The sequence below is a fragment of the Patiria miniata genome, unplaced genomic scaffold (genome assembly GCF_015706575.1).
Source record: "Patiria miniata isolate m_02_andy unplaced genomic scaffold, ASM1570657v1 HiC_scaffold_25, whole genome shotgun sequence".
NCBI classification, from domain to species: domain Eukaryota; kingdom Metazoa; phylum Echinodermata; class Asteroidea; order Valvatida; family Asterinidae; genus Patiria; species Patiria miniata.
In genome coordinates, this window is record NW_024037064.1 from 8,117,303 (window position 1) to 8,132,405 (window position 15,103).

A 15,103-nucleotide genomic window follows, 5' to 3' on the forward strand; every position below is an offset into this window, starting at 1 on the left:
TAAATTTGTTAAATGAACTTTAGGCAAAAAGAAAAAAGAAAATTAATAATAGTAAAAACAAAACAAAGGACTCCTGAATCCCAAATCAGAACAACTGTGTCAAATCAACAATGTTGTTTTATTCCGGTGTTCGGGTACCGTTAGTCCATAAATATAGATTACTGTTGTGTTATCTTTATTAACCACAGAAACCCTTGAGTACGTGGGAGTGGATCGTGGATAAAATCTTAAAGCTTACCCGTGTTCGTCAACAGACGGTAGGTTCACACAGTTTTAGGTAACAAATTTAAAAGACATTGCTTTTGTACAAGGTGAGTAAAAAAAAAAAAAAAAAAAAAAAAACACCAAATGTCGAGACCATTGTTTCAGTGAAGTTTTGCATGTAGCACTTTTAACATCTCGGATAAAGCCCAATTCCTAAGCTGTACTTTAGTACAAGAATCACTCAAATCACTTATGTACTTTTCAAGTTTTGGTATTTTAATCACAACCACTGTTTTAAAATTCTGTCCACAGATCACAAAAATGTAAGAGATTTTTTTAAGCAAAACAAAAACAAATCACATACGACCAGGATGTGTGTGAAATGTTTGCTGAAAGAACGCAGACCTTTTTTGTGATCCGTGAACAGAACTTTCAAACGGTGGTTGTGTTTACAATCTCGTAACTTGAACAGTACATGAGTGATTTGAATGATGCCTGTACTAAAAAAAAAGGTTATGAATTGGGCGCTTATATCCTAGATTTTGAAAGTGCTACATGCAGTACTTCACTCAAACAAAAGTCCCGACATTTGGGTCTCGCTTTTTTTTTGACTCGCCCTGTATTATTCTGCAGGACGACTAGCACAATGTGGAGACCACGGTGAATCGTTCGGTTCTTAATTGTGCCCTACACAAATCATGTTCCCCTAAGAAACTTGAAGTGAGACTATCCTTGGAATTTCTGGATATATTCGGGACATCTGTTTCAGCAGATTTTTTTGAATTTCTGTTTTTTTTTTAGCCTGGTTCGAGAGCAACACAGTGTACCGAGAACAACAGTCCTTGTGTATGCTATCGAGTAAGTAAATGAACTGCTTTGTAATATTTGCTGGAAAAAAAGATAATTTTTTACACTTGTGCGACACTATCATAAAATTCAATGCTACTGTATTACGATGACACTCCTACTAATTTGGACTAAGTTAAACTTGTACCGACTTCGTGTCAATCTTCAGAAGCTAGAAAGATAATCCTTTGTATTATTTAAAACATGCTTGTCTCTCGATATGGATACGTTCTCTCGTCACAAGGGCCCATAGCCTACAATTTCACAGGTTTTTAACCCAAAAAAATTAGTTAATAATGAAACCAAAGATTCCTCAAGAGTTTCCTCAGCACTAAAGCTCGAAAGCCTGAAAAAAACCTGCAATTACAGTTTATTTAAGTGGAGTGGAAACCCTCAAAAGAAATATTGTTGGGGAACCCACGATCTGACCTAGGTAGGGACTGAAAAAACAATCCACATGTGGTCCGGGTAGGAATCGAGCCTGGGCCATATCGGAGGAAGGCGAGAAAAGTAACCGACTCCGGGTTGATTTTTTTATATCGTGCTCGTAGACGAATCATTGTTTACGACGATGGAATCATTGTGTGTCGTCGAATGTTACATTGTTGACATCATTGGTATGCATCACACTGTGATAATCGTTTAAATGGCACTGTTAAATTGTGTCATCGAAGGCATATTCCCAGTTTTAAGCGAGAAACGGACATTTTAACCGATTTTCTTAGTGTCAGTTCGAAATTCTGAAAAGAGATTCTGATAAACAGTGCTGGTGGATCTAGTACAAAGCTATAAAATGCTCCGTAACGAGCACACCAATGGTCTATTCACAAATCCACTCGATGCACAAGTAACCGAATACGAGAAGAATTGATCTGTCACAGTTCATTTGAATACCTTGCGACTTCCGTATTCTTCTCTAATCCTGTTGGTGTGGTATCAGTTTTGAATCATTCTTTTAAAAGGTTATTTTTTAGTTTTAAATGGTCTTTGAAATATTCATTGTTTTTAGATTTTGCATTTGCACAGCAAATCGGTATAAATTGTAATACATGTAGGCCTGCTATGGCTTAATAAATATGTATAAATGATGTTTTTCTGCGATTAAAAATAACGAAACAAGGTACGGAAAATGCCATAAATTACCAGGATGTACAGGTTTCCTACTTAACGCACATTGGAATCTGTATTTGTAACATATTCAAAAGCTCATTAACTCGAACTGAACTGCCCAAGATCATAATAATGAGACAAATATTAGGTATGTCATAATTACATTGTCGCCGGGAGGTGAGGCAAATTTCCGGACGGGAACATGAGTAACTAATTGGCTTGAGCAGAATGACTACGTGATGCACATTGTGATGGACTCGATTACAACACTATAGTGATTAAAATTTGCCAGTGGCGATCACATAATAATGTATCTAACTGAATTACATTCACTTTAGGAAGTGCAATTAATAATTTTTCTTATCATTCAAGACAGGTGATCTCTGTGGTTACTGCAAGGTAAGATAAGGCACATTCTCGCATTACAATAGGTTAAATTACAAAATTAGCAAATTTCCGGACACAGCTTCTCAATATGTACGCATTTCTTAGCTTCTGCGACGTGCCCCGCAAGAAGCCAAGACCTGCAACCCCCGTTAAAACATTGTTCAATTATCTCATACCCTTAGCACTAAATGCACTTTTATATGCCCTTAAAACTACTTAAAAAGGGCGTTCATTCTGCCCCACTTTATTTACATTATTGTAGCCTTGCCGCGTGAGGTCGCTAACCGCACTTTACACTGTACGTGCGAGTGCACTGTTTGCACAATATTTTCTTACATGTCAGGCGATTTATCAGTTTCCATAAATTAGTATGCTAGTAACAATTTTACAAAGGAATTGTTGGGGTGATTTTATTGAGAAATCAATGAACCAAATACATGTATTTGCAAATTCTTGATTGTTTGCAAGTCAATTTTACTATTCAAGGGCTCCGGAAGCATGCAAAATAGGGGTTAAGCTTCAGGCTCTCTTGTAACCTATTGGGAAATTCCCTGCAACTTTTTTTGGATTATCATTAAGATGATTCCAAAGGGGTATCATGAAGAAAAGCTTGTCAGACATGCGTCTGCTCTTTGTATTGAATATTTCCTACACAGTACTTGAAAATATTCAAATGCACAATTCCCCACATATTTTTAAGCAATTTCAGCCACCAAATTTTGATATTAAACCAAACCTAACAAAGTGCAGGGAGGATAATGTACCAGAAGCAAAAACTCAATGCAGCCAGTTAAAAACAAAGCCACAACTCGGTGGCGTAGCAAGGTCATTATTTATTGGGGGAGGATTTCGTAGAAGGGCACTTGCCCACCCGTGCTGAAATATAGACACTTTTTTTTTCTCTAGACACTTGGCCTTCGTAAAATCAAACAGGGGGAGGAGGGTGTCAGCTGTCGATGGGGACGCTGTTCAAAACCGATGATTTTGCACACTAATGCACAACACTGCGCTTCTCAGGGTGATACATCCGTAAATGTCAACAAAAGACACCCGGAACGGCCGATAGCACAAAGAAGGGCACTTGCTCAGAAAAAAAGGGCACTTGTTCAAAAAAGGGCACTCTTCACAAAATATTTGGGGGAACCGCTGGTGAAACAAAGGCCATTTGAATGAAAAAGGGCAGTCTTTACAAAATATTGGGGGGGGGGGATATTTGGGACAAATATTTAGGGTTAAATACCCCCTGACACCCCCCTCCCCTACGCCTATGCAATATAGGCCTATAAGTTGCCCAAAATGGAATCTGACTTTCAACTAACCCAGGAACAGATTGGCAAAGAATGGTCTAAGGAAGCTCTTGGAGAGGTTCGGCCCCAAGATTACGGTGGATTCTCACAGCAAACTGTGCATGCCTTGTGTGTTCTGCTGGACGCCGGTAACAACTGGACAAAACTCCTGGAAAAGATGACTATCGTGGAAGGCACAGTAGTCAGGCATGTCGTTCAACAGGGTAATTTTCGCACCAAGACATTACTGAACGTCTATTTCGTCTGTAGCAGACGTAGTAACAAAACAGACGAGGAAGCAAAAGAGTTATTGGTTAAGTTACTAAATGAGATGAAATTTAAAAGAGCTGTAGAGATCATACAAAATGACCACAGTGATCGTGCTGAATAAGAAGGTAACTGAATGACTCAATCCAAACAGAAGCACAATATTTCTTGCAAGACAAATGTTCGGCATTATGCAAGATATTGCTTTGGAAATGTCACACAAATGACGAGCTTTCGCGCTACTAAATTTCAGTTGATTGTTCTTTTTGGTCACATTATAAGCTGAATATTTGTTTCTACCCAGTTGATTGCCATTTCTGTCGTCTATTTTTACATAGTGGTGTCGTGAGCCGATGCTTTAAACTATCACTCTGTATAATGTAGAATGAAGTCGAGTGATTAAAATGTTTCTTTTTTCTACATTATTAGTGTAAGTCAGGTGTTATTGTGTGAGTGTAACGTCAAGACGTACATTATTCAAACGATCACTATGTCACGTAATGAAAGTATTATCTTTGTGGATAACGTAGTTTAAAATTCATTGAACGCGATTATACCTTCATTTACTTGTAAAAAAAAATGTCCAGTTGACATACGAGAATTTTAATGCTTAATTTTACAATTGGATGGTCGTTTTAAGGATAAATTCTTGACACTGATAATAAATTAGACAAAATGTTTAAACAGGAGAGCAATTGGCAGATAAGACAACTGTCTTCACGAGTGTCTTATTGTGGATCAGCATGTGATTTTATCCTCTCGAAATACATATGAGCAATATTTTAGAAATTAAAGCATGCACTTATTTGTAGCATATTTTTGTAAGTAAATGAAAAGTGCCTTAATCTCTTAGTCTAACAGACAAAGTTTTAGACCTGGTTTTATTTCGTTTTTTTTCCAATGTCAGAATCAAAAATCAGCCTAGCACCAAGTATGTACAATGAATAGCTAAAACTGACTTGTGTGATTCCGAATATTAACCTACATTATTCGCGTAACAGTAAAACTTTTCTTGTAACAAGGACAAATGAAATGATACGGCAACTTTCAAAATCGCGAAATAAGGATTGTGCATTGAGAAAGACGCTTCATCAGTGAATGATGAAGTGCATTGTACTTGGTAACATTCGTTCATTTGTTTCATGCAGCTGCCAGATTTGACTGCAAAGATTGTTGGCTGCTTATGATGCTTATCAAGAAATGTCATATTTGATTTTGAGGACGAAGTTTGCACTGGAAAAGCTTTAAGAGTGTGTCTTAGGACAAAGTTTGAATTACATATCAGATAACACATGTATATAATTCAAATGACGAGCTTTCGCGCCACTTAATTTCAGTTCATTGCTCTTTTTAGTCACATTAATTAGGTATATAATTTTTACCCGAAAAGCTTTAAAAGTGTGTCTTAGAATAGAGCATGGTTTAAACTTATACAATAGAAAACAACTGAATTTGGTTTAAAGTAACGATATGTAATCGTTGTAATTAGCCTATAAATATTAATGCTAATTGTATTTTGAATCCAGTTATTACGTAAAATACATGTAAGATAAAGGTTCCCTCAAATATTTTAGGAAGTGTAAAAAGTATCTCTTTCATTATAAAAGCAGAGTGTTATGGTGAGATTCTGACAATGAGAAACACATGTTACCTGTTAAATGTTACCCTGAATATCTGGCAAAATATATTACATACAAACTAACATTTTATACGGGATCGGTGCGTTTATTAAGGGAAAACTGGGATGCAACCTGAATATGTTTTTTTGTTGTAAATAGTATAATAGCTGCCCTAATAGATTGATAGTTTCTTTAATTGTTTTTACAATTATGAATGAGTCCTTTTATCATCGCAGAGATTTCATTTTATTTCTTAAACTCCACCACTTGAGACATCCTTTGTTCCTATATTAAACGTGACTGACTTTCTGTTTTGACTAGCAGTGGTTTTAAAGTTGATGTTACTTATAGTTAAACAAAAGCACATGTATGTACAGTTCTTTATAATTACATTTAACGAGATCATTCTTGGCGAAACAACTAGTATAGCCTAATTCTAAGAATGATTACATTTTGACTAAAGATGCTTTTAGATGATAAGTTGATTTTCTAATAATCCTACTTATCAAATGTTCTCATTGTTGCAAAGAGATACTCTCAAACACTTCCATATATGTTTGTTTTATCAAGATTTGGATCAACTTTGCCTATGTGAGTTAACTGATTATGGAATGAAAAATGTCTCGTTTAAATATTGTTTAAACATGGATATTTGGCTACGGTTAGTCATTTTTGTTATTTGTTATATCAAATCAATTATTTGATCCTTTGTTCCTAGTATTGAAAAAAAATATTTTGCACTTAGTTTTGCCTAGTATTGATTAGTTATAATTATATTTTAATTATATTACATACGTATACACGATAACAGTTCTTTAAAATCCCTTCGCGAGGTGCCTTGCACTTTTGATCATTTGCAGCGTTATTACACAAGTACCTTTATTAAGCTTCTAGATCTGCATTTTACAATGTTAAAACTTAATATAGTAACTGCTGCCATAAAGCTTAAATGCTTGTTTTGCAAAATAAAAATGATGCTACGTAGGGGAGATGGGGGTAAGTTGAAACGCGGAGTAAGTTAAAACATTGAGATTTTCTCCCATGGCATATGATCAATTTCATGAAAGAGTACCATCCAGGGGTAATATCAATTAACCACGTTACCTACAGGACTGCTGCCAAAATGGTGTTAAAATGGGAAGGGAGTCTTCTTTTTTGACTGTCCGAGTAACAATTTCATCATTTAGAAATTGTGTATTATCTTACTGATGTACACAGAATAATGTGACAAGTTTTTGAGTATTTTTGACTGGTCATGTTGTCATAAACTAATACACCCAACTTCATGTTGATTGATTTTCAGTCAAAAGAAAGTGCAAATACACTCTGTGAGTGTAGGAGGCACTTAAACAAATGATGCAACATCTTGACCATGGCTACACATTTCTTAGCCCCAAGTATTTTTGAATGCTCCCTACATTTAGGTTGTGAAATTTATTTGTACATTCCGAGTATACAACTTTCTGCGCTTTTAAACTTCATTAGGGCTAACCCAAATGATAACACAGTTTTTATGTTCACATTGGAATTTTTTAAAACCACATATACTATAATAAGATGGAATTGTTTTTTTGTGCGTCGGGGTGATATAAATCAAATTATGTTTAGCTCGGTGGTCGAGTGGTAAGACATCTGCACTAGAAAGCAGGAGGTCGTGGGTTCGAGTCCCACCTTAGTGATTTTTCCAACTTTCACTCGGGAAGTAACACACGAAGTATACAGTGTTTAAACGTCGGTGAAGGGCAAAAACTAATTTGACACATATACTATGTTTCAACCAACCCCATACCATGTTCCCTCTTACCTGTAAGTGGGGTAAGTTGGAACACCTGAGATGCTTGTGTTCAAGGTGGATTATATAAGTGACCATCAACAAGCCCAATAGGCTGTATTTGTAACGTGCATATATACACATAAACACGTATAGTTATTGCTTCTTGAATTAAATTTTTTCTTGTGTTATAGCCTTTTTTTCAAAAAATTGTTGAAAACCCCCGCCTCCCCTAGATGTTTTCAGTTTGTAGTCTATTTTAAACCATACAGAAATCGTTATACTTTTATCAACATGTAATGTTTAACTGAAGTCCATAAAAAAAAATTGAAGAATTTGATGTAACGTCACACTGTTTTATACTTCCAATCTGAACGCAATACTATTGAAATACCATGCAATGGAAATATCACAGCTGGATATTTATGTGGCATATTCTTCCACTAATAAGTAGGTGTTTGCGTAGAAAATAGTCTATTACTATATTTAATTGCACTTTTCTAACAACAATCAGTACTTGGATTAATTTACTCCCATGTATTTTTTTAATGGCTTCGATTCTAAGAAGCAACATCAAATTTATGTTGAGGAGTATAAAATCATCAACAATTTTACATACTTATTAATCTTACTACATATGCAATTGTACATCATTTCGCTACCTGCCCGGATTATTGATCTCTATGTATATACTGTAATTCCAGAAACAACATGATACTCATTTGGTGTTACTTTTATTTGCGTTCTCATTTAACTAAGTTGGTAAATTCTCTATGAATTTGTTTTGGTAACAACAGACTCTATTGATTACTGGCATAAAACTGTTTGGATCATGATAGGGTATATCAAAACACTCCTGCTTGTCAATCGTATTGCAGAATGGTATTGCAGAATGGTATTTAATCAGATTTTGTTTTTGAAATGTTGCTTGCTAGTATCGAAAATTAAATGTAGTAGCTTTTGCCGCACATTCGTCTGAACTCTTTTGTTTTTATTTTAGATTCTTATTTGTGCACCTACTGTAAAGTGTTAGAATGGCTAGGGCCCTGAAACGAGGTTAATCACATTACGAAAGACAGGCGAAGATAAGTTCAACAAAGAAGATGTAATGCATGTATTTTAACATCACAGATGAACTGTTGTATGCTTCAAAGAATGAAACCCTGACTATGGATAGCTTCATTTCTTTAAACTGACCTACATATCGATACATAGTTATTACAGTCTCTGCATATGGCACAAAAAGATGGAGATGACTTAGACACTCTACAATACCGGCTGTGCGAACAAAAAAGATATCACGTGTTCACCCCACATTTGTTGACCACCAACGGATGGACTTAGTGTTTACCGGTACGTGACTGCATTGTCTAAGAACACAAAGAGATACATCAGTGGCTTAAACTGCAAGTATTCAGAGCTGCACACAAAATAAAAAAAAAACCACTGGATAGAAAGCATGTCTCAGGCCAAAACGAATCAAGAAATATTTAAAGCTAAAGACACATATCAATAATCCTCTGTCATCTTAAAAGCTTGTCCTGTTTACAAAATATAAAATAAGCCCTACAGATTACAGATTTGGTGTTTATTTTGACAATACGGGACCTGAACATCGATAAATAATGTGTCAGTTGGGTGGGATATTTCACGAGGCACATTTTGTATCGTGGCCCGGGTTCGACACTCATTGTCAAAGCTAAAATATATTTCAATATCCTTGTTTGAGTTTTGATATAAAGTGTAACCTGAACAACCAACCTCAGTTCTCAATTTTTATTTGTTAAATACAATGCATTATAAGAAGCCTTTTGAAGTCTATCCCTGACCGAAATACATGTTTTTCAGTTCCAAAGTCCATGTTATATATTCAAATAAGTGTGTTTTTGTCTTCATTTGTTTTCCACATTTAATTTTGTGTGTATTCGTCTTTTTTTTTTTTTTTTTTTTACACATATAACCCCTTAGGGAAACCGACCTGGTGCATTATAATTTTTGTCGATTCGATAAAACAAATTTGAATGATGGAGAGGGGTTTAAACCTGCGACCCGATTGCCGTTTTAGTAGTGTTATAACTGACTGAGCTATCCAGCCCTTTGTTGGCGGTTCTACAAGTTTATAATCTTTAAAAAAAAAAAAATGTTTTCGCCTCTCGATTGGATTATTTTCAACCTTGTTTCTTATGCAACCTCCATGGTTCGGGGTCTGTTTTTAAGGTCCTTTCAAATAACACCTGGATTATTCAGAAACTTATTTCTAAAGCGATGCACAGAGTTTACAATTTCATTGCGGTCTGAACAAATTAAGTGACAAATCATTATTATGTTAATTAACATAAATACACGGCACATTTACATGTTTATCAGCATGGCTTAATCATATGTTAATTGACATTGCATAATAACATGTTAATTGACATGGCATAATTACGTATTAGATAACATGCATAATTACATGTTAATTAACATGCATAATTACATGTTAACTCTAACCCTCAAAGGGCTCTTGGGAGGTTAAGGGTCAAATACTACAGAATACTACATGTGTTTATGCACACGTGTAAGGAAAGAGAGGCATACTACAGGTTACTACTCGGTACATGTAGTATATTTGTAGCTTTAAAAGCGGTTCAACATGGAACAATAACATGTTAATTAATATGACACGATAACATGCATATTGAAATTTCACAATGACATGTAAAACATGTCAAAATGTTATGTTGATTAACGTGCCATAATTACAGTAACACCCATGCAAGCCAAAACAAAGAAATTCAGATGTATCTCAAATACAGTGAGCACGCCAAGACCATAAGACTGGAACAAAATAACACCCGCCCTATCATAATATTTCATAAAAATGTAGTAATTATAAAAACGGGTTATTTTCAATTGCCGCAAAGATGCAATAACTGGCGTTGTGACGTTCCCTCAATACTCTGCAAAGACTAGACTGCTGGGTCTAGTAGAGCTAGTACAGAATAATTTAATCTTAGGGTGTCTCGGCAGTGCAACACTTTCGATGCCAAGGGAGGCTTAAGCAAGTTTAGTTTACAATTGACAGTGAGCCAGTTAGTCAGATAGGGGGCTGAAGCCTGGCTCTCTGGGGCCCGCAAAAAGTACAGAAAACTTGAGCATGATGTCCACTTTAGGACCCCTTCGCTAAGCCCCATGAACGTGGCTCAAATATTCGACTTTCTCCGCATTGTGAGCCACACAGCAATCCATGCTAAATGTGGGGGAAAAGTTGATTTGGAGAAAAAGAGATTGGACATTTTTTTCCGCTGATTTTCACTGTGGGCGATTTTTTTCCCTTCTTTAATAATAGCCATGATAAATGTAATGTTGTTTTTGTAGGTGTTTAGTTAGCCAGTAATTTTCAAGCACAATTTACAGCGAAATTGTCGAAGAAGATTTTTCTCTGGCTCCAAGGTTATGTACTGATATATATTTTTTTTCATGGTCAGCAACCTGGTAAAAATGTCAAGCGAAAAAGCAGTACATTGCAGATTTTAATTTCCTGCTAATCAACTTTTCCTCACATTAAGCAAAGGACCGAAGTCCAGTACTTGGGCAACATTCATGGGGCTACTCTTTCCTATGCGATTTTGAATTATTTGACTCACTGGCAATGTCAAAAACAAATGGTAATCTCATAGGAAATTGTCAGTGTGTTTGTTATATTACATGGTAATTGAGCAGAAAGACAATGACCCCACCCCCCCCCCAAAAAAAAGATGACTAACTCAATCGTGGGCTGCAAAATGAATGGATGCACAACGAGGCATTATTTCGCAGAGCGCCATCAGGAAAGCTAAGTACGAAAACCTATGTTTTCCACCAAAAATACTGTAAAGAAATAACAAAACTATCAGGTATGGAATTGCCAGGAGTTTACTATAAGTTAGAGAAGTGTAACAACTACATAAATAAAGGGGTCCCGAAGCACAGCAAAACGTAATCTTGCAAATCGTAAAACTCACCGTTGAGTACTTGCAGTCCAGCAGATACCGCTGCGCTAGTCCCGTCGAACAACCACCCGCGTATTCACATAGCAAAAGGCGGATACTCTTCAAAATAACGTTCTTAAATGTGTCCCTTGATTCCTAGAATGTCCTTCGATATGCAGAACCCAAGTCACTTCAAGGTTCCAATCATATTTGCACTTCAAACTTCAACCTTATTGATGCACGCGCCGCGAAAAATGGCGCCCATCACATCACAACACATGTGTGCATGTCCGTATCCCACACAACAATGAAAGTTATGTGTGAACTTTTGACAGCTGGCTCGCGCGCGCTTAATTAGCATAACAATCAACAGGTTAGTATGGTGGGCCAAACAGACAAAATAGTCTTCTTCGTGTAGCTGTGTTTAATATTGTGTGGACAATCAGTTGACTCAAAATTTAATCCTCGTGGCTCTTATGGGCCGCTAAAGGGTTTTCACCTCTGTCGATGTCAAGGACAACGCTGTTTGGTGAAAGACAGGTCAATTCAGTTCATTAAAATAATACTATTCCTATAAACTGTGCAGAGGACCGCTCACTGTTTTCATTCTTCAACAGAGAACTTATACCCTGGGTAAGGCAACAATCTTAGAAAAGTGGCATCTCGGCACAACTGTGGTTACAACATACCTTATGCATAGCGGTTTTAGGGCAATTTCTGGGGTTTTTTTTACTTCAGAAATAATGAATTCACAAAATGTTTCCCTCACGCATATTCAAGCAATAACAAAGACAATGCCCTCGAAGATGGCAGCTAACTGCCTCAACCAATGCATATACATTTGTGCGCATGATTCATGCGCAGGACGAAGACTTGACCCGTGTTATTGTTTTAAACAAATTCTATCTAATGAGAGCTCAAAGAAAATAGGTCATACTTGCAGAAGAAATTAGCTCTTCCCAGGCCCACCGCGCGCCCTGTTGAATGCCGGTGGGTACATCGATACGCTTGACCTACTTACTTTTAGGCCCATTTGTCGTTGGCCGTGATGCAACGGTTTTCTCTGATGTGTGTTCGAAATATAGCATTTCCGCCTCTAGGAAGCGCCATTTTGTTGCGTATGTGTGGAACTTGTCTGAGCTTTTCGATGAGTGAGGACAGCATCTCTCGGTCGGTAAGTTAACAGATGCCATTCGAAAAATCAATACATTCGGTTTCTCTGAAAGTGACTTATTGCGGGTGTGAGAAGTAGACAAAATTTGACAAAAATTACGAATTCAATTTTTTTTTCTCCAAATTAATAGATATCATAAAATGATGACATAACAGAAAAGAATAATTAGCTATAATACAACAACAGTGATAATTTAAAGACACTGCAGAGGGGCCTATTAAGAAGCAGGACTGCTTTTTAAGCATGGCCCTAGACAGGCATGCTCATTGAGCCCAGTCCAAGAAAAAGAAAGTAACTTATAATGAACAAAATTGAATGGTCAGTCACACTAGTCAGGTGGCTTAGATCTAATTTTCGTCAAGATCGTGACCGACTGGTCCAAAGCACCAAACTTGGCAGATATATTCTTATAGACCTAGAGAAGATATTTAGAAGGGGTGACACCTGAAATTCTTTTGGGAGGGGTGCCTAATTTGCATAAATCGTTAATCCCTGTCGTGTTATATATTTATTCCCATATTTGGGTATATTTCTATTTTTTTTATTTTTTTGAAAAGTGTATTTTGGGGATTTTACTTACATATCTTTACTTAAATAACATTTTCCAAAGCATATAAGTGACTGAATAATAATGAGGACATAGTAACGATCCAAAATGGCTACTATTATGCCCTAAAATTGCGCGCATTTACCTTGTCTCCAGATATCATCAATTAGTCTTGCCAAACATTAGCATTGAAGAACTTCAAATTCACCAAGTAGCTTACTGGTACAGCTACCCTATTAAAACCTTATGCAAAATCATGTGAACAATGATAACATTGTGATATTAAGCCCAGAAAACAAAAACTGGGAAAAACGAGGTGTCCATAAATTAGGCTAACAAGTAGGTGAAGGATTGCCTAACATGGAACACTGGAACAAGTTCAAGAAAATTCCCCTAATTATTGTTGAGAAAACGTTTTGGCGTAGACAAAATTATTTTAAACAACAATAATCTCGTATTTAGGGGGATTTTGTTGAACTTGTTTAAGTCCCCACGTTACCCTTCCCGTACTAGCCCAATTTACGGACACCACATTTTCTCCCCTTTTTTGGTCTTTTGGGCTAAACATCAAGATGTTATCTATTTTCACTTGATTTCCCACTTATTTTTGTTAGGGTAACTATGCCAGTAAGTAACTTTGTTAATTTGAAGCTCATCAATACCCACGTTTGGCGAGACTAGTTGATGATATCTGAGGGAAAGGTAAATGCGCGTAACTTTAGGGTAAAATAGTAGCAATTTTGGTTCTTTTCTATGTCCTCCTAATTATTCAGTCACTTATATGTTTTACAAAATGTTATTGCAGTAAGAATATGCAAGTAGAATCACCAAAATACACTTTTCAAAAGAATAAAAAAATAAAATTTTACCCAAATATGGGAATAAATATATTACACGGCAGGGATTAACGATTTATGCAAATTAGGCACCCTTCCCAAAAGAATTTCAGGTGTCACCCCTTCTAAATATCTTCTCTAGGGCTATACGAATCTTTCTGCCAAGTTTGGTGCTTTGGACCAGTCGGTCACGATTCCGACCATATGCCACCTGACTACACGAGGAAGGGCTCAATGAGCAAGAAACATACCTAAACACAATACACATTCAGACACAAACACAGACAAACAAACAATACAGATCATTTACACTACTCAAATAGCAAGGAGCAATACGATAAGGGTATTCTACATGTAAGTACTGGCATGAATCAATAATAGGTTTGAATTAAGATTAATTTAAATAGGCGTTTAAAAGCGGAAAGATTAGTAAAAGCTTGAAGTTGTTAAGAGAACGAATTCCACAGCTCAGGTCCCTTGTATTTAACATTTTTTGAGCAAGAGAGGTACGACTAAATGGAATATAGAAAAAACAGAAGCTTGGCGAGTCCAATGAGAATGAATTTCACTTTTCGGGCTAAATACACTACTAATGGAAAACAGAAAAGTATTGCGAGAAGATTGATACATTAAAGACTCAAGCTGAACGTAATACATATAATTAAGTTTATGTTTTTATGAAAAGGGGATCTGCGTGTTCATAGAAGTCGACAGTTCATTATACGCAAGGCTCTTTTGGGACACATGTCAAAAGTTGCTGTTGTTGATATGAAATAGGCTTCCTTAGGCCAAAAAAAAAATAAGTCGGTCTCTGGTCAGCGCGCGCGTCGATTTTAAGCATGCGCGTCGATCTTTTTTTTTCCAAAATGTTCCGCGGTAGCTCCAACAGCGCCCTCTATTTCCGCACCTCCTCAATTTTTTTTACCAAAGAACACCAAGGAATGGGAAATTGCACCAAGGCAAATGATCAAAAGCATCAAGGCAAATTATGGAGGACACCAATGTACATGAGGACACCAAAAAAGCAAAATAGTACCCCACCTTGTCTGTACAATCCAAACTTGAAGAAAAAAAAAAAAAAGCAAAAAAAAAAAAAAAGCCGC

At 36.4% G+C, this 15,103-nt stretch overlaps 1 protein-coding gene across 1 annotated transcript in view; it reads left to right on the forward strand.

Annotated features, from left to right (window-relative positions):
- LOC119732990 overlaps positions 1-15,103 on the forward strand; it is a 56,811-nt gene that overhangs the window by 18,798 nt on the left and 22,910 nt on the right. Inside the window, exons 5-8 of the mRNA XM_038206571.1 lie at positions 189-257; positions 1,006-1,062; positions 2,533-2,559; positions 3,871-4,057. Of these exons, the coding sequence (XP_038062499.1) occupies positions 189-257; positions 1,006-1,062; positions 2,533-2,559; positions 3,871-4,057 (340 nt within the window). The remainder of the gene's footprint in view (positions 1-188; positions 258-1,005; positions 1,063-2,532; positions 2,560-3,870; positions 4,058-15,103) is intronic.